At 51.1% G+C, this 26684-nt stretch overlaps 1 protein-coding gene across 9 annotated transcripts; it reads right to left on the bottom strand.

Moving 5' to 3' along the window:
* Positions 1–80: 80 nt before the first annotated feature.
* Positions 81–17401, bottom strand: Fxyd3 (FXYD domain containing ion transport regulator 3). 9 transcript variants are annotated; one of them, XM_052761938.1, is made up of 8 exons: positions 17256–17401; positions 3109–3162; positions 1616–1648; positions 1504–1527; positions 798–872; positions 684–720; positions 395–432; positions 81–289 (listed from the first exon to the last, which is right to left on the bottom strand). In XM_052761938.1, exons 1-8 carry the CDS (start codon positions 17290–17292, stop codon positions 270–272), a joined length of 318 nt encoding a protein of 105 aa, XP_052617898.1. In that variant the 5' UTR covers positions 17293–17401; the 3' UTR covers positions 81–269. The 9 variants fall into 9 exon arrangements, with proteins under 9 accessions (XP_052617898.1, XP_052617892.1, XP_052617893.1 ...); XM_052761932.1 differs by adding an exon at positions 6261–6362 and having other exon boundaries at positions 684–872; positions 17246–17354; XM_052761933.1 differs by adding an exon at positions 6261–6362 and having other exon boundaries at positions 684–872; positions 17256–17352.
* Between the last annotated feature and the right edge of the window lie 9283 nt (positions 17402–26684).

Below are 26684 nucleotides of genomic sequence, written 5' to 3'. Positions count from 1 at the left end.
TCATCAAGGGCCCCCAGGCCCACCCCAACATCTGCCCGCCCCCTCGCTGCTCACAGCCACACTCCAGAATGCACACAGTCTGAGTTCACCTGAGCACGACCATTTTAGATTAGAAACTGAACAAAGATCCAGCTATCATGAGAGAGGTAAGATGAGACCCAGGCAAGGCAGTGTCAGGAGAGGACAGGACGGCCGTCTTGGAGTTCAGGCCCACCTCCAGAGCCAGGACCTGGCTCAGAGGTGTGCTGTGCTCTTCAACTGGTCCATCTTCAGCAGTTGTGAGCAGAGCCTAGTGGAGGGATGGGGTCAGTTTGCAAGGGTCTATCCAGTCCCTTCTCCCCTTACCCCAGCCACCGCTTGTGACCCTTATCCCCAGCCACCCTGAGTGTCTTACCTGGTGTGATGAGAGGTGGCCCATCCCCTGGACGGTGACTGGGAAAATAGAAAAGTGATAACATACAAATAAATCGCCTTTGTTCTCTCCCTTAGGGCTAAGTATTCTCAGCTTGCCTAGACAGTTTCTTGGCTGGTTTTCCACTGTAGGTTTATACAGAGCTAGGGACCAAAGCCTTCTAGGGATGATTTGCATGAAGCCAAGCCCGGGAGACCTCAGGGCAGAGCAGCCAGGCCTGTCCTCTTTGCACAAGGCTTAGCCTTTTGGGCATGCCCAGAACCCATCTCACCTGGGCTTCTGGCTGAACTTGCACTTGCACTTTCCACCTGTTGGAGAAGGATACAGTCAGAGGAACACACCGACTCTTCCCTGTTCTCTCCCCCATCCAGAGCTCCGTACTCACTCATAAGAACTATGATGCCCACGGCACAGAGGATCCCTGCACAGATGAGCCCACCGACTCGAAGCCTGTACCAATCTGAGAGAGAAACGGGAGGCCTCAGAGCTGGCCAGGCCCCGCATCTGTCTCCCAGTTCATTTGATAGCAGTGAAAGAGAAAGCCCCGCCCTGCTGTGCACACATTGCAGTTAAGAGCCAAACAAGGTATTTCATGTCCATTCAGAGGCAGAGAAGCCGTCTGAAGGGAAAGGATCAGTGTCAGGGATAGAAAGTCGGGGTATGGGTCTTTAGAGAGTGGTCAAGCTGTCTGAGGAGGTCCCACTGAACGAAGTTCTGCAGGAAGACAGAGGTAGCCCTGAAGACACATGGAAGACTGTGGTCCAGGCGAAAGGTGCACAGGTTGTGAGAGGGGGGGCTGCCGGGAAGAGTGGGGTCCAATTCCCCACCTTCTCTGGGGAGATTTTTGTGACCAACTTTCTGGTGGTTGATCTGAACCTAACGCCTCTTGCAGACCGGACTCAGCCCCGTGTCTGTCTTGAATTCTCCCTCACGGCTGATTCCAGATACCTGGATGCTCAGTGACCCATTCCAAACCCTCTCCTATCCTGTCCCCTGGGTCACTGTGAACTGTCAGCCTCCCTTGTGTGGGACCGTTGGCACAAAATAATGTGTAGGACTGGGAAGAAGTAAAGAGGGGATAGTGTTCTTACCATAGTAGAAGGGGCTGTCTTTATCTGTGGAGAGAGAAAGGACACACGCATGAATCTGAGAGAGTAGCAGGGGTCTGAGGTAAGTGGGATGGAGGGGTGGGCTCTGACTCACCTTCGGGGTCATTGGCATCCAGAGCAGGCAGGCCTGCGGGGACAAGGAAGGACAAGGGTGACTATGGTGGCCCTCAGCAGGGTCAGTTTGTTGCCTGAGAAAAATGTTCCATGGGGGAACAGCCCCACCTCCAAAGTGCACAGGATTTGGCTGCTGGTTAGTCTCACCTGGACATGCGCCGTCATGGAGATATGGGCTCACCCACCCACCCCCACCTGTGAGTCATGCCAGCATTTTGCCACCGGAAACAGATCCTATTCCGGGTACTTTTTGGCCACTGTGTGAGTGAATGTTTCCAGACACATGGCCAGGCCACACCTCCTGCTGAAGAGGCTTTGCTTCTCAAGGTAGCAGATGGTTTCTGTTCCCAGGCCTGTTTCCTCCACACCAGCAATGCCCACAGCCCCCCACAGCTACACCCCACATTATCAGGGTTGCTGACCTTTTGACCCTTTGAAATGACTCATGGTTGGCAACAATTCATTCCTTTATCCTTTTTCCAAATAGAATGCTACTTGTGCCCAAAGATGATAAAGTAAAAAGCAGTTGTTGTTTTTTTTAAAAAAGGGGGGGGGCCCCCACTGGAGAGAGATGGCTCAGTGGTTAGAACACTGATTGCTCTTGCAAAAGACCTAAGTTCAGTTCCCAGCACCCACACATTGGGAGATGGCTCCCAAACATCAGTAACTGCAGTTCCAGGGGACCTGACACCCTCTTCTGGCCTCCACAGTCACCAAACACTCAAATGGCAAAACACCCAAACACATAAAATAAAAAAAAAAAAAAAAAAAAAAGTGGATCGCTCCTAAGGAATGATGCCTAAAGTTGTCCTCCGGCTGCCACGCGCACACGCATGCACACGCATGAAGAGCTACACACACACACATGAGCACACACAGTCACGCACACACAAAGGAGGCAGAGGGAGGAGGGACGGAAGGAGGAAACAGGGCAAAAGCGAGGAGTAAGGATTAAATTCTGGCTGAAAGCTTGGTTGGTTTCATCCTGGGCCTGACTTCTGCTGCAGGGAGAAAAACAATGCTTAATTATATTTGAGGCACAAACGCTTGGGGCCCACTCCACCCAGGCCCCATTTCATTGCTTTTCAAACATTAACACATTTAAGCCTCACAAAAGCCCTGTGACCAAGTGCTGTTGTTCTCTGTGTTTTCAGGGATGGAGAAACTGAGGCATGAGGTATTCCCATTACCCACTACATCACTGATAGGTTCTTAGAGGCATCTGGGAAGGCAATGTAGGGAGGCCATGACACCCAAGAGTACTGGGCCGAGCCTTCGGCTTGCTGTCACTGAAAAGTAAATGGCATTCCCCAAAGGAAACACACACACACACACACACACACACACACACACACACACACACACACAGAGAGAGAGAGAGAGAGAGAGAGAGAGAGAGAGAGAGAGAGAGAGCTTGTCATCACCCAGCTGAGAGTCCCCGGGCAAAGGGCAGTTTGGTGGCCAGATCCTCACCTGCTAGGAGGACCAGCAGGCTCAGGGTGACCTCTTGCATGTCGCAGCGTTGATCTAGAAGAGTCCAGAGAGGAGGCCCGAGCTTAGCAGTGTCCAGGATGTAAGGCCATGCGCCTCTGGTTCCCTATCCCGCCTGCTGCTCACCAGGAGCACAGCCCAAGGTACACACAGGAAGGTTGGTAGTGAGCCTGAAGCTCACTGGGCTGGGAGATAAGGAGCCCCAAAGTCAAGTGGGGGCTGGGTGAGCATTCAGGCTCCATGAAGGAACAGCCATTGTCGTCCCTGGACCGCGACTTTAGGTTTTACCGTAACAAATCTTTTCTTGGAGAGAAGAGGTGGGGTGGTGTTTTGCTATGTCCAGGCTGGCCTTGAATTTGCCATCCTCCTGCCTCAGCTCTCCAAGTGCTAGGATCACAGGTGTGCACCATCACATTCAGCTTATTATCCCTATCTGTACGATGGGGGAAACTGAGGCTCTGAGAGGTGAAAGCTGATGTCCAAGATCACTTGGTCCAGAAAACAGGATTTAAACAATGCCTTGTCCCCACTAGCTGTTCCTAACTCAGAACTGTGAGGGCCTCGGGGTGTTTTGGGGAGTAGGGTGTCAGGAGCCAGGTGGCAAGAGGCCCGGGTTCCGGGAGTGGCTCCCACAGACAGCTTGGAGCCTGCCTGGCTCTGCCCACACACTGCAGGCTTCTAGCTGGGGCCTGAGCTGACTCCCTGGGCTCCTGGGTGGGTGTATGGCAGAAATAATGCCAAGTTGGTGGGGCACGTGCAGAGGGGGGTCCTGGCTGCAGCCTCACCTCCATTGTCTGCCCTACCCTTGGGTCTGCCCCTTCAGCGTTCTCCCCAGTCCCAGCTCAAGCCTGGGTTTTGCCCCCTACCCTAGCCCTCACCCCTCCCTGGCTCAGCCTCTGCTCTTGATCCTCATGCCAGCCCCAGTCCCACTGGGCTTCTCTTAGCAGCAAACCCTCCGTAGTTCCCCAGCGAGGCTCACTCAGCCCAGAGCCCCTTTCCATACAGCTCGGGCCCTAACAGTCTGCCTTTGCGTCACCCTGGAGGCCTGTAATAAACTCCTGTTCTCTGTGCACCTCTCCCACCTGTCCTGCTCAACTGTCGTGAGCTCATGTGCATGCACACTCACACACAATCAAGATAGTGAGCGCTAACATTTGTCCCCATTCCCCACATGCTAAACACTGTCCAGTGACCTTGTGGGTCTCTTTCAATCCCTAGCAGTCCCAATGTCACACTTCAGAGCTAGCCCTTTTTACCCACACCAAAGCACACACTTGGAAGGGATGGAGCCAGCCAGTGCTGGTGCGGGGTGTCCCATATGCTCACACAGACTTCTCCATTTCCATGGGCCCACCCCCAGAGGCCTGGGAAATCCTTCAGCTTCTCTATTAATCTAAGTCGGCGGAGGCCTGTCATGCAAGCTACCAGGGAAGCTGAGGCAGGAGAAATGCTAATAATTCACGGCCAGCCTAGGATACAGAGTTAAGGTCAGACTGAACGATTTGGTGAGATTTCACAAAATAAAAAGTCAAAAGAGGATGTAAGATGCAGCTCAATGGTAGAGCCCCTGCCTAGAATCCCCCAGTAAAGGGCTGGGGTGTGGCTCAGTGGTAGAGCCCCTGCCTAAAACGCCCCAGTGAGGGCCTAGGAAAATTGGCCCAGCAGTGGAGGTTTGCTTAGCCTGCTCTTCAGGCCCTGGATTTAATATTTAATACTCATTACACACACACACATACACACACACACACACACACACACACACACACACACACACACACACGACTCACTGTTTTAGATTAAACATGCATTTTTTTTTTTTGTAGTAGATTTGGGGACTGTCTCAGATGTCATGGGCCCCAGCTAGCGCTTTGGGGAGCTGAAGTGGTGGTTAGGGTACATGCTGCAGGTGTCTGTGGGCTAAGGCTGCCTCCTAACACTTTGTTACCCATTCGGGTAAAAACACTAGCCACGGCAGCTGCTCTTACTGAGTGCCCAGCCCATGCGGGCATTTTCTCAGGATCTCATGATACTCCCTCATATCATCATCACAGCTTGATGAAGTTGGCACTGTCATTATTCCACGTCGATGTCACGGCCATCACGTCTGAGTTCATCTTAACATTGTACGCTGTCATCACGGCTGCTGGGTCTCACCTCTTACATTTCTCCCTATAGACTCCTCCAAGGCCCCCGAGGCCCCCAATCTCCCATCCCCACAAAACACTCAGAATCGGGGGGTGGGGAAAGACAGGGGTTGCCCTGCAGCCCTGCCGCTGCACAGTCTGGACCCTGGCGTGTGTAGGGCTGCAGGGAGTCGGAAGCCGCCGTCCCCCCTCACTGTCCTGTCTCTGCTGATGCTGTTTTCTGAAGAGAGGCTGCCTGCTTCGGAGTGGGCATAGTGGGAGCCAGCACGGAGACGTCTGACTGGAACGCTCCCCACCTCATCTACTTCCTGGCTGTGCCAGTCGGAGGACAGTTGCTATCACCTGCCTCCTGCATTCTCTCCTCCTCCAAGATGGTGGAGGACGGCCACTTCGGCAGGGGTATACTGCATAAAACACGTGTCATCTGAGTCCCCCACATCTCCTAACCAGGTCCCACTTTACAGCCTCCCTAGAGCAGAGCATCCCTCTTTCCTGGCATTCATCATCGTCCATGTACCCCACTACCTGTCCACCCAGACACAGCCCCCATTCACTTCATCCCTCAGTGCACTTAAACTACTCCTTGTCTACTCAGTTACCCCTCACCCACTGAGAAACCCCCAGTCGTGATACCACAGTATGATCATTTCCCGTCCACCCTGACACCCCCACCCAGTTCAGATACCACCAGTGAAACCAGACTTCTCGTCCACTCAGACCCCCCCTCAAGTCTTCCTGATCCCCACTATGAATGCCAGGTGGGTTACCCCAGATGTCTAGTCCAGTCCCACAGAGTTGAGCCATGAGGAACAGGCAGCTCAAGCAGGAGAGGGTAGTCTCCTGCCCCCAGAAAAGAAGTCTTGAAACTGGAAGATTGTTGGGGTCTTTAACCCCAGTTTTTATGTAGCAGGGACAGCCAGAGGAGAGCCAGGGAGAGTTGGGGGACAGAGGCAAAGGTCTCTGGGAGGAAGGGGCCCCCAGGCCGCTCACCTGATTAGCTCAACAGGCTGAGAGGTGGTTCCGGGAGAGAGCAGAATGTGGACTGCCGAGCCTGGGCAGTCTTTATCCACAACTGCCACGCCCTGAGCAAACCTGGGCAGGCAGGCACAAGTTAGGTCTCCCTGAGGCGAGGGACGCCCCCACCCCATTCCTCCCTTAAAGAGACAGTTCTACCCGTTCTCTAGCTATAGTAGCCTCAAGTGAAGTGAAAGGGGATTGTGGTGGGCTGGGGATTGGCATCATAATGGAGGGGAGATGTCTTGTCCAGTCTCCTGAACGCTAAAGGAGACTGGGTTATGGGGAAGGTTCCCAGCTCCTTAACAACAAACCATCTTTTTGGAGGGTTAAAGTAGAACATCTATTTGATTTAGGTTTGGGGATACTTTTTCTTTGTTTGTTTATTTGAGGCAGGGTCTTACTATGTAGCCCTGGCTGGCCTGGAACTCACATTGTAGACCAGGCTGGCTCTGGTGTCATCAGGATCCACCTGCCTCTGCCTCCCGAGTGCTGGGATTAAAGGTGCGCAGCACCAGCTGTGGTTTTGTGTGGGGGTGGGATTGCTGGCGCTTACAGGGAGTTGAAGCCCTCTGTCCGTCCTGGAGTCTTTGCTGGCAGGACTGAGGGGTTAATAGAAGACATTGACATGGCTGAGGCTGCCATATGAAGGAGACACTTGCATGGTGGGCAACGGTGGGGGTTGTGGTTCTCGGGGCTCATAGGCCAGGCCCCAGAAGACTGAAGACTGGGAAGGGAACTGGTTTTGGGCACAGGCTGTAGTCCTGAGCCATGTTTCTCCCAGGAATGCGGAGCTGGTAGGAGGATGCTCCGGAGAGGGTGTGGGTGTGGATGTCAGAACTGCCTTTCTCCACTACAGATAAGCCCCCGAACTCTGCAAGCCCCCACCCTGCCCTCCTCCCTCCTGCCCTGCTCCTCATGGTGCTCCTTCCGCCTGGGGTCTGTACAAGCCCCCACTTGGTCCCTGTTGGGGGTGCCTCCTCCCCCCAAATTCCGCCTTCTTACACAGAAGGACTTTTGTCTGGGGGCTGGATGGAGAACAAGGCACCATTGAATGGCTGGCAGAGGATTGGGGTCACCGGGAGGGGCAGGACCAGGAAAGGGGTGGCTTCTATTCGGCCACCAGCTGGACTGCAGACGACCCCCAACACTATGGTGAGGACTGTGGGGTGGAGCTCCAGAGGCACCAGGCTAGGGAGAGGCTGCTGTTGTGGGTGTGGAGAGTTAAAGGGGACTTAGGGTCAAGGGTCTAGGGGGCAAGGAAAAAGACACCCCCCCACACATACACACACTTCCCATCATGGCCTCCCTCTGTGATGTAGCTCACTTAGCTACACTGGCCTGTGTTCCCTGGGGCAACTCCTGAGCTCCAAGCCCTCGCTGGACAGTTTCTTGCCTCCCATAAATGAGCGGACCTCTCCTTGAGGGTAGGAGGCATATGCAGAGATAGAAGCAGAGGAAAGAGAGACCTAGTAGAGGTCTGTGCAGAGGATCCCAGATCCTCTTAGGGGATCTTTGTACCTAGCCACACCACGACCTTGACTGCCCCTCAGGAAAACAACCAAAACCCTTGGTGGTCCCGAGAATAGGATGGTGTCTCCCTCTTCTGGATATCATAGGAACTACAAGCATCTGAGAACGGAGGGGCGGGAGGCTTGGGTCTCTGAGCTTCCTGGGTGCAAGCCCAGGTGCTAGAGGGATCAGGTGAGAACCGTGAGTAAATTGTGAGGCCGGGGACTGTGAGACCATCCAGCACAGTGAGAATGACTGTCTTGACTAAGATGAGTGGGGCCTTGTGGTCAGATGTAAGTGGATCTCCAGGCCTCTTGCAAAGGGACCGAAGCTGGGGGGGGAGGGGGGGGGCAGAGCAGGGTGTGATGCCACTGTGGTGGAGAGATGTGTGTGTGTGTGTGTGTGTGTGTGTGTGTGTGTGTGTGTGTGTGTGTGTGTAACCTGTATAGGGATGAAACGTCTCTGGAAAGTCATACCCATGGGTGTGGGGAGGGAACCTGGGAGAAGGTGGAGGAGAGATTGGTACTTCCATTTATACTTTGGAATTTTGCATCCTGAAAACATACTATCTTTTTAAAAAACTTAATTGAGGGGGCTGAAGAGATGGCTCAGCAGTTAAGAGTGCCAGCTGCTCTTGGAGAGGACCTGAATTCGGTTCCCGGAACTCGTGGCTCACAACCCCTGGAGATCCAAGGCCTCTGAGGGTACTGCGCACACATGCACATACCCACACAAAGACACATCATTAAAAATAAACTAAGAATTTTTTTAAAGCTTGATTGAAACTGTTATGGGTAGGGTAGTCTGGTACACACCTGTAATCCTAACGTTTGGAAGGCTAAGGCCAGAAGATTTGAGTGTGAGGCCAGCCTGAGCTACAGCAAGTCCTAGGTTAGCTTAGGGTGTGCTGCAAGATCCTGTTTCAGTCGTTAAAAATATTAAGTAAACTAAAATAAACATACATTGTTCAGCGGCTACACATGTGGATGCCAGGATGCCCATACGATTCACTGTTCAAGTTCCTTATTTACAATGCTGCAGTATTTGCCCAGAATCCAGCCATGTCTTCTGGAGATTTAAATTTACCTCCAGAGTACTTGTAATACTCAACTCAGTGGAAACAGTGGGTAAATAGTTGTTACTCTGTATTGTTATCTTGGCAATTGTGTCCACCCCAGAGAGTGATGAATGCTGCCCAACACATTTGTAGAAGACATCATGTTGCAAGGTCAAAAGGTCAGACATCCTCAGGAGAACACAGTTTTGTTTTCCCTGAGTGCTTCTCCCAAGTGGATGAACTCTCTTCCTACACAGAACTATCAGGTGCAGAGGGATGATTGTGCATACCATATATTTTATGACAACATGTATTAATGTAGATGATAAAGTTATTGGAAGTATCTTCCCTCCATGTTGCTTTATTTCATTTTTATTTATGTGTGTGTGTGTGTGTGTGTGTGTGTGTGTGTGTGTGTGTGTGTGTACCCTTGGAGACCAGAAGAGGGTACTGGATCCCCCTAGAGCTGAAGTTTCAGGTTTTTGTGAGCCACCCACCATGGGTGAAGGGAATGGAACTCAGGTCCCCTGAAAGAGCAGGAAGAGTTCTTCGCCTCTAACTCATCTGTCCAGAGCCCTCATGTTGCTCTTTGATGCTCATCTGGCCCAGAGCAACTGTGGAACCTGGAACAGGCTGTGGTTTCTCAGCACTGTGGGTATTCTTACTTAATTCGGAAAAAACCAACCCTCCCTGTGGTCTCTGAGCATCACAACATTTTCAGGAATTCAGTGAAAGCACAGAGTCAAACCATGAGTATTAGTGAAAACCCTCGGAGGCCTGGAGGACGGCTTAAAAGGCTCTTTCCCAGCCTGTTAAGGAAAAGCTGTGCCCCCTGGTTAAAAGAATGGAATCCACCTCTGGCTTTGGGTGGAGACATGACATTCTGATCTGCTCCAAAGATAGAACATGACATGCCGTTGTCTTCTCCTACTCTAGCTTGCTTTTGTTGCTGTCACTCTGACCAAAAGCGACACTTGGGGAAGGAGACAGGTTGTTTCAGCTTGCAGTCCAACGTTGAGGGAAGTCAAGGCAGGAACTTGAAGCGGAAACCACGAGGAACACTGTTGGATTGGCTCCTTCACAGTCTCACGCTTAGCTAGCCTTCCTATACAACCAAGGATCACCTGCCCAGGGATGGTGTCACCCACAGTGGACTGAGCTCTCCTGCATTATTTTAAAAACATTTCTCCACAGACATGTCCAGAGGTCAGTCTGGTCTAGGCAATTCCACAACTGGGATTCCATTCTCAGGTTCTAGGCTGCAGTCGAGTTGACAGTTAAAGTTAATTGGGACACTTCCCTTAAGAGTTAATCCAGCTGGGCCTGTCAATCACCTGGCCAGATCATCCCTCAAAAAAGAGGATTTCGCTAAAGCCATGCTAAGGAGACGGGAGGAATAATTACCCCTTAATGCGATAATGTATTTACCCTTCACCAAAGCCCCTCCCTGGTACAGATGCCTGAAAGTCTTCCATCCTGTAGCACTGCAGCCTAGCAGTCTTTCTGAGCTCCCCCTCCCCCAAAGCATGTTTTTTTTTTTTTCTTTCCTTACTATCTTTTTCTTTCACATACCTGACAAAAATCCTAAGCATGCTTTCCCCGGCACTCGGGGTTTTTCACTGTTTCTCAGAAGCACCCCCACCTCTTCCACCACGTAGGTGCTTGTAGACCTCCATTCCCAAAGAGGTGACTGTCTCTCTCCCTCTTCTCCATCTCCTTCCTTGGGCAGCTGCTGAGATCAACAGCTTGCCTGGCCTGATGTTTGCTACTTAACCTCTAATCAAATTGCCCTCGAACTTCCTATGGTGGTTTGAATAAAAATGGCCCCCACAGGCCTAGAGGGAGAGGCACTGCTAGGAGATGTGGTCTTGTTGGAGTGGGTGTGGCTTTGTTGGAGGAAGTGTGTCACTAGGGGGTGGGCTTTGAGATCTCAGATGCTCAAGCCAGTTCACTTTCTGCTGTCTGTGGATCCAGATGTAGAATTCTCAGCCCCTCTCCAGCACCGTGCATACCTGCATGCCACCATCCTTCCCACCATGATGATAATGGACTGAATGTTATCTCTTCACAGTAAAAACAAAAACAAACAAACAAACAAAACCCTAATAGGACACTTCCTTTTGAGTCTGCTTTAAAATTCTTTTATTTTTGAGTCTAAGAACACAAGGAAGGGAGAGTTCAGGTTGTTGTGCTGTGCGAGCGTGCTCACTATCTGAACCATCTCTCTAGCCCCTAAGAGTGTATTTTTAACATGCGTTTTGTGTATGGATGTTTTGCCTGTGTGTGTATGTGAGTCATATGTGTGCAGTGTCCACAGAAGTCAGAAGAGGTCTTGGACTCCTGGAACAGAAGTTACAAATGGTTGTGAGCCACCAGGTGGGTGCTAGGAACTGAACCTGGATCCTCTAGAAGAACAGTGAACTTAACTACTGAGTCACCTCTCCAGCCCCTTAAAAGTATATTTTTTTATGATGACCTCTCTAGATTTCCCAAGACGCTGACTTAACTTTTTTTCTTTTTTCTTTTCTTTTCTTTTTTTAATTTGTGTTTTGTTTCTGAGACAGGCGCTCACAGTGTAACCCAAGCTGGTCTTGAACTCATGATCCTCTTGCCTCTGCTGGGACTACAGATGTGCAGTTAACACACCTGCTAGTGCTTAACAGGTTGTAGACCAAACAAATGTATCTTGTGGTTGAATGCGGCCCTGGGGCTTCCAGTGTGAGCTCTCCAGCTGAGGGCACCAGATACACTGAGAGACTCAGCCCACCCCAGCTGTCAATCATCCCAGTAGTTGCTACTAATCCCAGAATGCTCCGGGGGAGTTTGCCCTACCCACCCCACCCCACCCTACCCCCCTCTTGCGCGTGCTTTCCCAACAGCAATTCCCTCTTCTTGGGATCTCTTCCCCTTTAAGTGCCCAGCTCGTTCCTTCACTCTTGACCCCGGCAACCTGGAGACCCCTGGTCTGAATCCAACCACTGTAAGTTTCCTTTACTTCACACAGTGTTACCAAAAAAAGCAACAGTAGCTACTGTGGCTGGAGCTTTGGTCTTTTGGGAATTTGATTCCCGTGGAAGGAAGTTGAGAGGCGGTCTTTAGATCCTGATGGATGGCTTAATGTGTTGCCATGGGCGTGGGTTAGTTCTCGCTAGTGGGCTGTTCTGAAAGCAAGCCACATGCTTCTTCTTGCCCTCACTCGCCCTACTGTCTTCTGCCATGGGGTGATGAGACCAGAAAGCCCTCACCAGGGGCTAGCACCACACCCTTTGAACTTCCCAGCCTCCAGAACCATGAGCCAAACACAGACCAGTTAATTCTAAGTGACTCCGCTCAGCTATTCTGTTAGGATGGCAGAAAATGGAGGAAGACAGATGGTAACATTTAAAGACCAGGCTATTTCAGCACAGTGAGCCATATTTCCTGCTTCTCCTGGAAGGCCTGGTCTAACTGGGCATCATCACCTGGCAGTAGCAGTTAGTGAGGTTTGTCTCCCCAGGGTGACCCAGGTCCATCTGTCCTTGGTTCTCATTGAGGATTACTCTAGATGGAGACTGGCTCTTGACTTCAGACAGGGACATCTTCGGGGACGTCTGTGCAGCCAAGGCCCCCACAGGATGTCCCTGGAGCCCTAGAAACCAGGGCATACCTGTCCACAGTGAAGAGAAAGAAGGAAATAATATGGGCTTCCTCCCACTCCCAAAGGCTTTGGCAAATTAACTGACAAAAATGCCTGGAGCTGGACATGACCTGCAGAGGCCTGCTATCCCAGCACTGGGGAGGCTGAGACAGGAAGATCATGAGTTCAAGGCCAGCCTGTGCTACATATCAAGATCCTGTCTCAAAAACAAAAACAAAAAACGATAGACAAGATGGTTCTGTGAGTAAAGGTGCTTGCTGCCAAGCCTCATGACCTGAGTTTGATTCCTAGGCTCCACGTGGTGAAAGATGAGGACAGGTTCCTGCAAGTTGTCCTCTGGCTGTTGGAGAATATTTTAAGATGTGTTACCTTTGTTTATGCCATGGAACATTTGTTTAATGATGCAAAGATGTGATGCATTCTTTTATGTTGCATTTGCTTAACTCTGTGAAGCTGTGTTACTTTGTCTGCCTAAAATGCCTGACTGGTCTAATAAAGAGCTGAACCGCCAATAGTGAGGCAGGTGAGGGATAGGCGGGGCTGGCAGGCAGAGAGGATAAATAGAAGGAGAAATCCGGGAAGAAAAGAAGAAATGAGAGAGAAGGAGGACACAAGGGGCCAGCCACCCAGCTACACAACCAGCAACGGAGTAAGAAAGAAAGATATCCAGAAATAGAAAATGGTAAAAGCTCAGAGGCAAAAGGTAGACGGGCTAATTTAGGTTAAGAAAAGTTGGCAAGAAACAAGCCAAGCTGAGGCTGGGCTTTATAAACAATAGGACTCCGTGTGTGGTTTATAAACAATAAGACTCCGTGTGTGGTTTATTTGGGAGCTGGGTGGCGGGCCCCCCAAAAGAACAAAACGTCAAAAGAGTAAAGAGCAAAAACAACCAGCAACACCTGCCCTCTACATGTGCGTTGTGGCACACCCCCAAATATATACACACATGAACAATCCGATCTTCCTGTAAAGCCAGAAGGAGGACAGACAGTCAAAGGGAGAAGTGGCTTGACCGCAGCAGGCTTTCTTGAGGGGCGCCCTCAGAGGAAGGGTCAGTGGTGTAAAAACCAAAGCCTGCCGCCCCCTGACAGGCTGGGGATAGAGCAGAGTGGGAGAAGAGAACCAGAAATTTGTCTTTTCAAGCCTTCGCTTGGCCATTGCTGGGTGTAGGCAGAGAAAAGGGGTGTGTGGTGAATTAAAGAACTGCACGTGACTGATAAGCACCTCTCAGGGCCAGCCATTACCCAGGACCAACAGGGCAGAAAGGGCAAGAACTTAGAAAAAATGAGGACAGGTATGGTGATATACACTTTTAATCCCAGCACTCAGGAGGTGAAGGCTGGTGGATTTTTGTGAGTTTGAGGCTAGCCTGGTCTACACAGCAAGTTCAGGATAGCCAGGGCTGCATAGTGAGAACCTGTTTCCAAAAAAGAAAGAGAAACAAACAAACAAAATAAAAAGGAGTTATAAAAACCAATTGCTTTAGTTTTGGGGGATTGTCATTGTTTAAGCAACATGGGGACTTTCTGAAGTGCTGTGGCCCGGCTGTTTTAACTCATTTCTGTTGGGTAGGAGAAAAGGGAATGCAGCTGTTGCCCCAGCTGTTTTCTGCTGAACAGGGCCGTGTCCTCATCAGGGGAGTCTTTGTTATTGGTCTTTTTGGAGGAGGAGGAGGCCCATCCTTAGCACAAAACAATATTAATCACAAGACTTACACACTGTGTGGAAAGAATGGAGACATTTGGGCTGGAATAACCGTGGGCCAGTGAGATGGCTCCCTGGGGAAAAGGGCTTGCTGCCGAACCTGAAAACCAGAGTTGAATCCTGGCTCCACATGGTGGAAAGACAGAAGTGACCACTGAAAGGTGTCTTCTGACCTCCACAGGGCACACACACACACACACACACACACACACACACACACACACACACACTAAATACATTTTAAAAAGGAAGAATAGAGTAACGTAAAAGTTTAAGAGTTTAGTTGAGGGTAAGAAATCATATTTATGTGTGATCTACATAGTAATATCTTTCTATATATTAAATAACATATTGATTTCCCCTTAGATAAAAGCCTTTGTTCTTGTGCCTCGTAGTCTTTGTTCAGGTATCAGTTTCCAGCTGGTGACCCCTGGCAGCCAACACCCTGTCCTAACTTAACCCCTTGCGTATGTGGCCAGGCCTGAGGCTGTGCGGACAGTGAGTGTGCAGATCTTGGGGCTTGGCTGGCACTCAGCATCCTCAGTGGCTCTGAGCCTCCTTGCCCTGATCCCAGAGGCCAATCCTGAGCTCTGAGCGTGCCTGGGCCAGGCACACCCTGTTGTGGACTGTCTTGGCATTTTCAAGGGATTGTCCCAGTGCCTCTGGCTCTTGGGCTAGCTGTGACTGCTTAGTGACTTGTGACTTAGGGCCAAGTCACACCATGAAGGATCAGACGCAGGTATTGTGTGTGTGCAGTGAGATGACAAAGGACAGCCGAGTCCCATTGAAGCCACCCCGACCCCCAGGACAGACAGAGTCAGAGGAGAGAAGAGCATTCTCCCCGGAGAGTGATCTGGAGAATGATCCGGAAGCAGGCTCCTGCCTCCCACTTCACTGTTCTCACTCAGACCCAGCTTCTACCCGCAACCCCAGAGTCACAACAGCCTCTGCCTGGTCTCCTGCCCCGTCTGCAGTCCCTGTATTCCATCCTCAACTGCAGCCAGAGGAAGCCTGAATGGCTGAGTCAGATCCCACGGCCCTGCCCCCGAGGCATCTCCTTCCAGCTAAAAGCCAAGGTTACACATGTCACCATGTGTAAGTCCTACATCTGACCCCTTATCACCTCTGGATTCACGATCTCCATTAACTCACCAACTCAGCTCTGTATGTCAGGCCTCTCTGCTGTCCCTTCCACACGCCAGCCACCCAGGTCCCCTGGTCTTTGCACATCCGTGAAGCATCTTTCCTAACAGTGCGCTCATTCCACCCCTCCCTCATCTTCATTCTCCTGGACTCCACTCAGGTACCACCTTCCCAATGAGACTGCTCAATTTAAAGTCACAGTGAGTGTGTGTATGTGTGTGGCGCTTAGAGGTCAACACTGGCTGTCTTCCTCAGTAACTTAACTTTGTATTCTGAGCTCGCAGATTCTAGACTGGCTGACCGGTGAGCTCCAGGGGCCCTCTTGCCTCTTCTCCCCAGTTCAGATTGCAGGCCCACGCTGAGGGAGTAGAAGATACACACACTCCCTAGGAGGCAGACAGAGGAAGGTGGTGGATTTCAAGATGGCTGACTTCTCCCCCCTTCTCCTGACCTGAGACAAAAGCTGGCAGCTAAAGGTCTGGCGGGGGTCCTTTTCTCCTGCCAGTAGCCCTAGCCATGTGCTGGCTCACCAAGGTCAAGGCCAGATCTGGACAGTTTGAGCAACTGTGAGCCAATCAGCCAGCCTGACTTTCTTCAAACCCACTAACCCTAAGTTAGGTGAGGAAGACCCTTCAGACTTAGGCCTCAAGGAGAAGTGCTCTGTGTGTGTGTGTGTGTGTGTCTGTCTGTCTGTCTGTCTGTTTGTTTTTCTGTGTGTCTGCTGTGGCCATGTTCCCTCATCCTAATAAAAGTCTTTCTTCAGCTGCCAGGCCTCTCTGGTGCTGTCTCCACTGTTCACGATTTCTCCACCGCTGACGATGGCACTTGAGATGTTTTTTGTGCCTTTTAATTCTTTACCTGGCAGAGAAAACAAACCCAACTAGGATTCCTAGACTGTAACAATAGCATGTCTGGCCTTTTCTGTTTGGAAGATTTATTTTATTTTGTTTCGTTCCTGTCGCTGGTTTTTTTTTTTATTTATTTTGATATTTTTTTTTCTTTGTGTGTGTATGGGTGTTTTGCTTGCATACATGTCTGTGCACCATGTGTGTGCAGTGCCCAAAGAGACCAGAAGAGGGCATAAGATCCTCCGGAACTGGAGTTACAGGTGGCTGTGAGCCACCATGTGGGTGCTGGGAACTGAACCTGGGTCCTCTGGACAGGCTATTTAGAACAACTAGTGTTCTTAACCACTGAGCCATCAGCTCCTGTTTTGTTTTGTTTTGTTTTAGGCAGAGTCTTGCTGGCCTGGACTCACAGAGACCCTCCTGCCTCTGCTTCCAGAGTACTAGGCATGCGCCATCATTCTGGGCTCTGTTGTTTTAATATGTGTATGTGTGCCTCTGTGTGTGTGTGTGTGTGTGTGTGTGTGTGTGTGTGTGTGTGTGTGTGTGTGTGTGTGTGTGAGAGAGAGAGAGAGAGAGAGAGAGAGAGAGGTCTCGGATCCCCAGAGCTGGAGTTACAGCTATGTGAGTCGCCTGCTGGGTCCTCTGCAAAAGCTATTATGTGTTGTCAACCACTGAGCAATCTCTCTAGCCCTCATTTAAAAAAATGCGGGTGCTGAGGATGAAACTTGGGTCCCCATAATTGAGCCATCTCCCCCAAGCCTCTTAAAGTCCACTTTCTGCCTGACATCACTTCCTGGCACACAGTTTAGGATCTGGGTATTAGTTGTGTCTCTCTCCCCTCTGGAAGGGGCTGAGGAAGGAACTTGGCTGTCTCATAAGCTGCCACCTGCCCCTTATAGAGCTCAGGTGCCTGCCAACAGCTCAGAGATGATTTCCTGGGCAGCTGAGTGAGAGCCACACTTGTGAGCTCCGGGGTCCCAGACCCCGTCTTCCTGAAGGCAGGCACCACCCAGAGAATACAGTAAGCCTATGTAGGTGGAGGGGGAAAGAAGGTACTCACAGCCAGGTACCTGGGATCAAATCCCTGCGCTGACACTTTCTCATCATGTGGCCTCAGGTAGGCACAGCTCTCACTCCGGTCCTCAGTTTCCCCTTGTAGCAACTGGGATAATAATAGCCAGTCCCCTGCAGGGCTGCCCTTTTGGCTTCAATGGGGCTGTTGTGTGGGATACAGACAGCGTGACTAATTCTGGAAGCTGGTTCCCTTCCTGGAAGGGGAGAGTGGCGGGGTGGAGCGGTGGGGTTTTCAACAGTCAACAAAGGAACCCTTGTGGGCAGGGGCCCCGGGGGTTGGGGGAGGAACATGGCCAGCCCTGTGGGTGCTGGACAAAGGTCCCAGGTCTCAGAGAGGATTACCAGGGCGGTCACATTCTTTGAAGACTGCAACAAGAAATACTGGTTTTTGGAAGAGGAAGACACTGCAGTGTCTGGGGCTCTCTATGTCCCTCTCCTTGCTGTGAGCAGCAGTGAAGCTGGGGAGGGGTTGCCCCCGCCTTCAGATGAGGTAGAGTTGAGGTGACCCCCTGGTCACAGGGATTTGCTCACATAAGTAAAGTGAAAAAAAAAAATTAGAGTTTAGGCCGTACAAAGGGCTGGTCGTTTTACTACCATAAGAAAAGCCAGCCTGAGGGTACTGTAGCACCCACCCATGGCCCGGCCTGGGATTTTCCTCACATCCCCCTCAAAAAGAAAAGTCAACTTGAGAACAAACCTAATATTACAGAAGACCCCAGACCAGGAGAAAAGCCAAGAAACCAAATTAATACCTCCATTAGTGCCTGTGACCTTTAAATACTAGCTACATAATCTAAAAATCTGACTCGTTTTGGTTTTGTTTTAATAATGTTTGCAGTTATTTGTACCCCAAACAACCAAACTGGTATATGAAGGGGTTCTGCAGACCCACAATGTCTGCGCTTTCACTGGGAGACATATTATGTATGGTTTTTCACTGAGTCTGAGCCGTTGGGTGGTGATTTGGGCTTCAGTCAGTAAGAGAGTCTCTGGGCATTGTGAATGCTTGCTCCAACCAGGTGAGGGGTACCAAGACAGTCGGGGTTCCACCAGCCTGGACATAAGAACCATGGAGCATTTGGACCTGTTCTTCCTTAAAGCGCAGCAAGCAAGAGGAACCATAAGACAGAGACAGCCCTGTAGGGGCCAGGCACTCAAGTGTCCTCTTGCCAATGCGGTGAGAAGGGAGTGCCCAGTTGTGTGGCAGGCGCCGGGAGAGGGTGGGTGGCACCAGGAGGTGCCCTTGGGAGTCCCATACCTCTGCCCAGGCCCACCAGAGGATGGGAGCAGCTCAGTGCAGGTGGAACGTCCACAGCAGCAGGGGGGCCCACATACTCTGCCAGAAGGTGTCTCTGGACGTGCACTTGTTCTCGTGGGGCAGCCATGCTGGACTGAGCCCTCCTGATACGGGGCCAGGCAGCTGTCAAAGGGTGTGCACAGGAGCTGGGACATGAGTCTCAGAGCCGGCAGTGGCTGTGCGAAGAGCAGGTTGGTGCTAGAGCAAGACAGCTTGGGCGGCATGACTCTGAGCATTGCTCTGCTGGAGGCATTTCCTACCAGAAGGGTACCCTAGGAGCAGAGAGGCACTGCTGTGAAGATGTGGTAGCCATGTGATGGGGATAATGATGGACGTACTGGGGGTCACGATGATGGTGGCGATGATGGTGGTGATGATGGTGGAGGTTGCGATGGTTGTGGTAGTGGTGATGGAGTGATGGAGATGGTGGTGATGGTGGCCACAGGGTTCTTGTGCCAGGGGCACTGAGAAGGGCCTGAAGCTGTTTGTTAGCTCTCCAGGGCTGGGGTGTGGCTCAGCAGTGGCTCCCTTGCCTAGCGTGCAGGAGGTCTGCATTCTGCCCTCAGGGCTGCAAAAATAAACAAGCAAAAAAGTAAGTAACCTATCATCACAACTAAATGAAAAGAAAAGAAACAAACAGGACCTCCGTGCGCTGCTTCGCATGGGGCCTGTCCCTGAAAGACTCCACACATCCAGTGGCCTGCCAGCAGCTGGGAGATCACAGGGTCTCTCAGCAGGGCCACCTCCAGGCCTCTGTCCTGGCCAGCCCTCACTGCCAGCCACTGCAGCTCCCTGTGCCGTGTTGGAAACAGTTAAGAACCTCAGGCCAAAGTCCCGAACAGTTTTTATCCTGTCTCAGCGGGAGGAGCCATTCATTAGATGTTAGGTTTTGCAGTCTGCCTGTTTGGCTACCTGGGCAGGTCTCCCAGTGTGTGCCACCCAGCACCGTGGCCACCAGCCCCCAGTAGGCAGGGCAGGCCCTGTGTCTTTAGGGGCTGAGAAACCTCACATTTCCTGGAGCTATTTCACACTCAATTTTTGTTTGTTTCCTTGAGGTAAGATTTTGCTGTATAGCCCAGACTAGAGTGAACTCAATCCTCCTGCCTGAGTGCTAGGCTAACAGGCCTTGGCTGCCACCCCAGGCTGCCACTGTTTAGAGTTACTGTGACTGGCAGCTGCATCCGATGCGGCAGGATTAAACTGTGGGCAGTGCTGTGTTTCCTGTCCCCCGTCTAGTGGTGGGAGACTTGAGTGCGCAGGCGTGCCTGGCTTCTACCTGTGCCTCAGTGTCTGCTCTTCCCCCAGAGTGTCATTCCCACCCACAGTGAGCCCTTGATTGACAGGCTGTGTGGATCTTCATTGGTTGACTCTCACAACTGCACAGGTTGGTGTGACAGCCTCACTCTTGACATTTTTATTTTTATTTTTTTATTTGAAAGGGTACAGAGCACAGAAGTGTTCAGCGACTTTCCCAGGGGCACACAGAAAGTGGTGGAACTGGGTTCTCATCAAGGCAGTCTGGCTTTGGGATCTGGGTTTTCCTCAATGCTGCACAGGCAAGTAGAGACATTCCTTACCTTGAAGGAGAATGGATGAACAGCAATCCCAGGACTTGGGATAGGCTGAGGCAGGGGGATATAAGATCAAGGCAAGTCTGAGCTGCATAGTTTGGGACACTGCCAAAAAAAAGAAAAAAAAAGAAAAAAAAGACAACAGCAGAGCCGGTCCTAGCAATGTGGACATGCAATCTCAGCTACACTGGAGGTTGAGGAGAGAGCATGGGAAGTTCATGCCCAGCAGGGACAACTTAGCAAGTCTGGTCTCAAAATAGAAAACACAAAAAGGTTAGGCATGTAGCTTAGTCGAAAGCACCTGCCTAGAATCCCCCAGTGAGGAGCTGGGGTGTGGCTCAGTGGTAGAGTCCCTGCCTAGAATCCCCCAGTGAGGGACTGGGGGTGTGACTCAGTGGTAGAGCCCCTGCCTAGAATCCCCCAGTGAGGAGCTGGGGTGTGTCTCAGTGGTAGAGGTCTTCTTTTACATGCACAAGGCCCTGGCTTTGATCCTTGGAACTGAAAATCATGATCACAGTGACTGCTGAAACTGCTTAATGCTCTTGACAAAGATTGCCAGGCAGCAAGACGAGGACACAGGAAGTGGACATTTGTCCTTTGGGCACCGGCCAGTACCTATTGCCACCACTAACCTCATCCCAGCCTCTGCCAGGCCACACCCCCAGGGCCAAGCCTGGGTCAGGCAGACACCAATTGGAGAATCCTGTTCCCAGGCTACAGGAAAGATTCAAGAAGGAGCCAATCAAAGCTGCCGGGACATTGTGAACTGATGTTTGGGTTTCCTCAGGACTCTTTCTCTTGCCAGGCAGAAGTTGAGGGACTGCCAAGGATGTTCTGGGAGATTTTGTCTGTAGGAGGAGCCAGTAGGGTGCGAAGCAATGCAGAGCCACCGAGGCGGGCGGGGCTGATAACGGCTCAGTTGGAGTTCTTGAAGGAGACAGGGCTGAAATCCCACCAGCATTCATGAGGGAAGCCAACCAGTAAACAGTCTAAGTGGGAGAAAGCAGTGGGCAGGGTGAAATCCAGGGCAAGTACCCTACCACACCCTCTCCTCAAGGCACTGAGGTGGGCGTGCATAAAGCCACCAATCAAATGTAGAGGATGAGTCTGTCCAGACTCCTGGGACTGGGACTGAGACACCCCATCTTAGTTTCTTTTCTGTACTGCAATAAAACACCATGACCAGGCTGGAGAGATGGCTCGGAGGTTAAGAGCACTGGCTGCTCTTCCAGAGGTCCTGAGTTCAATTCCCAGAAACCACATGGTGGCTCACAACCATCTGTAATGAGATCTGGCGCCCTCTTCTGGCATGCAGGCAGAACACTGTATACATAATAAATAAATAAATAAATCTTAAAAAGAAAAAACCCACCACGGCCAAGGATGAATTTGGGGCTTGGGGTTCTAAAGGGTTAGGGTCCATAATGGTGGGGACAGCATGACATGACAACAGGGGCCAGAATGGCGGCTTGGGCAGCAGCTGAGACCTTGTATCTCAAACTGCAAAGAGGAAACAAAGGCCATATTGCCGGAAACAGGGCATAGTTTTTTGAAACCTCAAAGCCTGCCCCCAGTAACATACTTCCTCCAACAATGCCACACCTCCTAAACCCACCCAAACACTGTTATCCACTGGGGACCAAGCATGGGGACAATGAATGCAAACCACCGTAATCCCCTAGAACCTTTGGGGTGTGACCCTGCCTCCTTAGGTGGATGCTGTGCCCTGAACTGGCTTTACTTGTATCTGTCAGTCAGGATGTGAACTGAGGAGATTGGAAATGGGGGAAGGGGGAACTTGTCAAGAAAGTTTTTGGTGGGGAATGTAGCTCAGTGGTAAAGCACTTGCTTACCTAGTTATATACAAGGTCTTGGATTCCATTCTGGCACACACACACACACACACACACACACACACACACACACACACACACACAAATAAAACAAACCTTGGAAAAGAAACTAAAACACACCATGCCATCCCCAGTTAGCTCTCTCTACCTCCTACTTTTGGATCAGGATGTAAGCACTCAGCTGCTGCCCCAGCGCCTTGCCTGCCTGATGGCTGCCATGCTCCCCACCATGATGGTCAAGAACTCTGACCCTCCAGAACTGTAAGCTACGAATTAAAGAATTAAATGTTTTTTATAAGTTGCCGTGGTCATGGTGTCTTATTATAAAATAGACACGTAACTAGGACACGGACTCAGATCTGTGGCTCTCTTAGGACTGGCTGGCACTTCCCCAGAAGGGCAGTCAGGGCAGGCCCCACTGCTATGCATCTCTACAGCTTCCCGTGACACTGATGGTCAGGGATGGCCTCTTGAGAACCAAAGATGTAGAAAAGAAAGCATTGGCGCAGGGATTCAGGGGCAGTGACAGGGTGGCCTGGAGTTGGGGGAGAGGGCACGAGTGGATTGGGGGAGTGTGGGTAAGTTGGCTGTCAGGTTCAAGGCCACAGGTGTGATGAGGCCTGGTGTGTTCAGCTGCTTGCGTCTTGTGATTTTCCTGGGGAGAGCTGAAAGAAATGTTTGTTTGTCCACTCCAAACAGGAAGGAAGATGACGGGCCAAGGAAAGTTTCCCTCCAGCCCAGCCAGCCAGGAAATACTTTTATTAGGGTTACTAACAGGAGCGTGGGCAACTCAGAGCCGCTGCACCCCAAAAAAGTTCATTCTCAGTCAACTTCCCGCTCCTTCTCCAGTATCAGCACCAGAAGGGCAGGAGGGAGTGGTGACTTAAATCTTAGCGGAGGGTCTCATGAGGGTGATATGACCCTCCCCATCCATTGCTACATACCTAGTATGATATTTAATCTTAAAATTATTTTAAATTTTATTACATTTTATTTCTGTGTGTGTGTGTGTATGTGCGCACGTGTGCATGTTTAAGTCATGGTATGCATATATGGAGGTCAGAGGACATCTCAAAGAACGGAGTTGGTTCTCTCCTTCCATCATGAGTCCTGGGGATCAAACATCAATCACCAGGCTCGGCAGCAAGCCCCTCTCCCTGCTGGGCAGTCTTCTCACAGGTCCAGGTCCTTGGTTTGGTTTGGTTTGGTACTGGGAATTATGGTGATATTTTATTTGTACTGAAATGTGATTTTATTTGTATGTTAATAAATAAAGTTGCCTGGGGGTCAGAGCTATAGCAAGTCATAGCAGAAACTGGGCGGTGGTGGTGCATGCTTTTAATCCCAGCTCTTGGGAGGCAGAGCTAGGCGAATCTCTGTGTGTTCAAGGATACAGCCAGCATGGAGACACACGGCTTTAATCTCAATACCAACCATAGAAGATCTGGAGGTCTATACAGACAGGCAGTGACGAGGCAGTCATGTGGTTGGGTTTACAACCAATGAGAAGGCAGAACAGAAAGTCTACATAAAGACAAACACACAGGAAGTAGGTCTCTTGGCTGAAGAGGATAGCTGCAGCAGGAAGGGTAAGGCTCTTAGCTCTGACCTCTTGGGCTTTCATCTCTGCATTGGCTCTGTGTTCCTTATTTAATAAGACAGTTACTTCTACAGGGAATTGAACCCAGAGCCTTGCACTTGGCAGTGATAGTTCATCATCATTGTCAACATGAGTGGATTCTTTAAAGAGAGCCCATTTCTCTGCTCTGTCAGCTGCCAACTGGATCCAACGGCTGTTCTAAAACAATGGCCCCCAACTCTGATGTCTTCCCTACTGAAAGGCAGAGTATTTGTCCCTGCCCCCTAGGGTTCAGACAGATTGACAATAGCACTGACTGACCGAAAAGCAAAAACAAGGCTGGGCGCCTTTAATCCCAGCACTCGAGAGGCAGAGGCAGGCGGATCTCTGAGTTCGAGGCCAGCCTGGTCTACAGAGTGAGTTCCAGGACAGCCAGGGCTATACAGAGAAACCTTATCTCAAAAAAACAAAAAACCAAGCAAAAACAAAGTTAGAAAAGGCAGACGCTTCTGAAATACTCACCCTGGAGCCCTGGCTCGCTTGTAAGAAGTGCAAATGTCCCGAGGCAGCCATGATGGGAGAGACCTCAAGCCACTCAGAAGATGAGCTAGTGGTCCCAGTGGAGGCCAGCCTTCCAGCCTAGACACAGGTTATGGGCCAAGAAGTCTCCATAGTCCCTCACTCACCACGTCCTTCCGTCCTTTCCGTTGCTGGCCAAGCGCAGCACACCATGGAGCAGACACAGCTATCCCTGGCCAGCCTTGCGTGCCATGGAACCAGTGAGCCTAATAGACGGGCTGTTACCCCCTGCTAGGTTTGGGCGGTTTGTTTTGCAGCCCTCGGGCAGACCAGGAGCTCCTTGAGTAACTGGCATTATTGTAATACCATGGCTTTTTATGCAGAAACCAAAAATTCATCTCCCCACGCACACCACTGTTTGAACCTTCCCAACAATTACTCGGAATGTAAAATTAATGGCCTTCACAGCCCCCATGGCGGCGAGTTAATCACGGCAGCGTTTGCACTTGAGGAGGAGCTCGCGTGAGAAAGAGACTGCACGTTACTCCCTGCTTGGCTGCCAGCGTTCCCACGCACAGAGCCCGCTGCTGCAGCTAAGTGCAGAGTTCTGTAGGCCGAAGAGAAGAAGAAAGCCGGATGTGGAGGTGCCCCAGGCAGGAGGATGGTTTGTTCTAGGCCAGCCTGGGCTACAGCCATGATTTGAATCTCAAATGTCGTTCCCGCGCCCCCCCCCCCCCCCCCAGTCTCCTGCATCTGAATTCATGGTTCCCAGCTAGTGGTGCTGGTCCCAGAGGCTATGGGACATTGGGGTAGGAAGCCTAGCTGGAGGACAGAGTTCACCCGGGGTGGCAGCTGAGGGTGATGGCTGGGGGTGACGGTCACTGCTGGGCTCTGCTTCCGGTTTGGTTCTCTCTGCTCGTCCTGACCCAGCAAGATGTGAAGCACTTTGGGTTCAGGCTCCCACCACGGTGACTGACTGACCCAGCCTCCATGCCCTCCCCACCATGATGGGCCGTGTCCCCCCAATAACCATAAAGCCAGCATAAACCTTCCCTTCAGTTACATCAAGAGTTCTGTCACGGCAGTGAGAAGAGTGACTGTCACATATGCAGAGAGATGCTGTCTCAGCAGAAAAGGCAGGGGTGGCTTTATGTCCATCATTCCAGCACCCAAGAGGCTGAGACAGGAGGATCAGGGCTTAAGGTCATCCTCAGCTACATAGTGAGTTTGAGCTAGCCTGGGCTACATGGGACCTGGCCTTCCTGTTTTTTAAACAATGTGAACACAGGAGTGAAGAGAGAGAAGGTTTTCTGGAGGCTGAAAAGCCAAGACTGGGAACCCCTCCCCCGCCAGTTGAGGGCATTAGGGTCTCATGGCAATAGAGATGTCGGGTACCCAGTGTGAAGGGCCCCGACTTACACCCTCTGCCACACAGCACTGGCCCTGGTGTTCCTCTGTAGTTTACATCTGGTGAGCCCCTTTGTGGCTCCTTGGAAACTTGGTCATCAAGAGCCTAGAGCAAGGGTTTTGGGGTGCTGGTGCTTGGAAGGAAGGCGTCTTAGTTAAGGTTCCTATTGGTGTGATTGATAGGACAGCATGACCAAAAGCGACCTAGGGAGGAAAGGGTTCATTTCAGCTTACAACTTCCAGTTCACGCTCTGTCACTGAGGGAAGTCAGGGCAGGGACCTGGAGTCAGGAACTGAAACAGGCCACGGAGCGATGCTGCTTACTAGCTTGATCTGCATGGCTTGCCCAACCTGTTCTTATAATAGCAGCCAGGCCCACCTGTCCGGGGTGGCACTGCCCACAGTGAGCCGGGCCCTCCTACATCAGTCCTCAATCAAGAAAATGCCCCATAGGCTTGCCCACAGGTCAGTCTGATGGAGGCGTTTTCTCAAAGTTCCCACATCCCAAATGGCCCTGACTTGTGTGAAATTGACATAGAACTACCAGTACAAGAGGAATCACTAAGCACTGGTGGGACCCAAGAGTGACTATTCCAAAAGGGCAAGGCTAGCCCCTGCCCGTTCTCTGCTTGCAGTCTCCTCCGGTGATCTTTTCCCCGGGGCCTTTCCACAGCATTACTGGATGCCACGGTGCCTGTGAGCTGCGCCACTCTTGGACTTCCAGCTTCTCAAACTGTGTGCTGTAGGAAAACACCCCACCTCTATTTTGGGACAGGTTCTCTCTATGTAGCCCAGGCTGGCCTCCAATTCATGATCCTCCTACTTCAGTTTCCTGAGTGCTGGGATTACAGGTATACACCACCCTTCCCAGCTTATACCTCTTTTATTTTATTTTATTTTTTGTTTGTTTTTTGAGACAGGGTTTCTCTGCGTAATAGCTGGAATTAGCTCTGTAGACCAGGCTGGCCTCGAACTTACAGAGATTGGCCTGCCTCTGCCTCCTGAGTGCTGGGATTAAAGGCGTGCACCACCACTGCCTGGCTCAGTTTACACCTCTTAAATTTTTTTTAAGTGTGTGTGTGTGTGTGTGTGTGTGTGTGTGTGTGTGTGTGCACATACGTGCAGATGCTCTTGGAAGCCAGAAGAGGATGCCAGATCCCCTGGAGCTGGAGTTACGGGTGGTTGTGAGTAGCCCAATG

This window comes from Peromyscus californicus, unplaced genomic scaffold (genome assembly GCF_007827085.1).
Source record: "Peromyscus californicus insignis strain IS unplaced genomic scaffold, ASM782708v3 Scaffold_4__1_contigs__length_199733344, whole genome shotgun sequence".
NCBI classification, from domain to species: domain Eukaryota; kingdom Metazoa; phylum Chordata; class Mammalia; order Rodentia; family Cricetidae; genus Peromyscus; species Peromyscus californicus.
The sequence above is the reverse complement of the archived record's forward strand: the minus strand, read 5'-3'. Positions and strand labels throughout refer to the sequence as shown.

Bases quoted from the DNA above. Each gene is read 5' to 3' on its own strand.
- Fxyd3 (XM_052761931.1), bottom strand. From the start codon at position 17,292: ATGATGAGAAAGTGTCAGCGCAGGGATTTGATCCCAG. The intron at 433-683 runs GTGAGATGGGTT...CTATTTTCCCAG, and splicing joins AAGTTCAGCCAGAAGCCCAG to TCACCGTCCAGGGGATGGGC. The intron at 290-394 runs GTAAGACACTCA...TCCCTCCACTAG, and splicing joins GCCACCTCTCATCACACCAG to GCTCTGCTCACAACTGCTGA.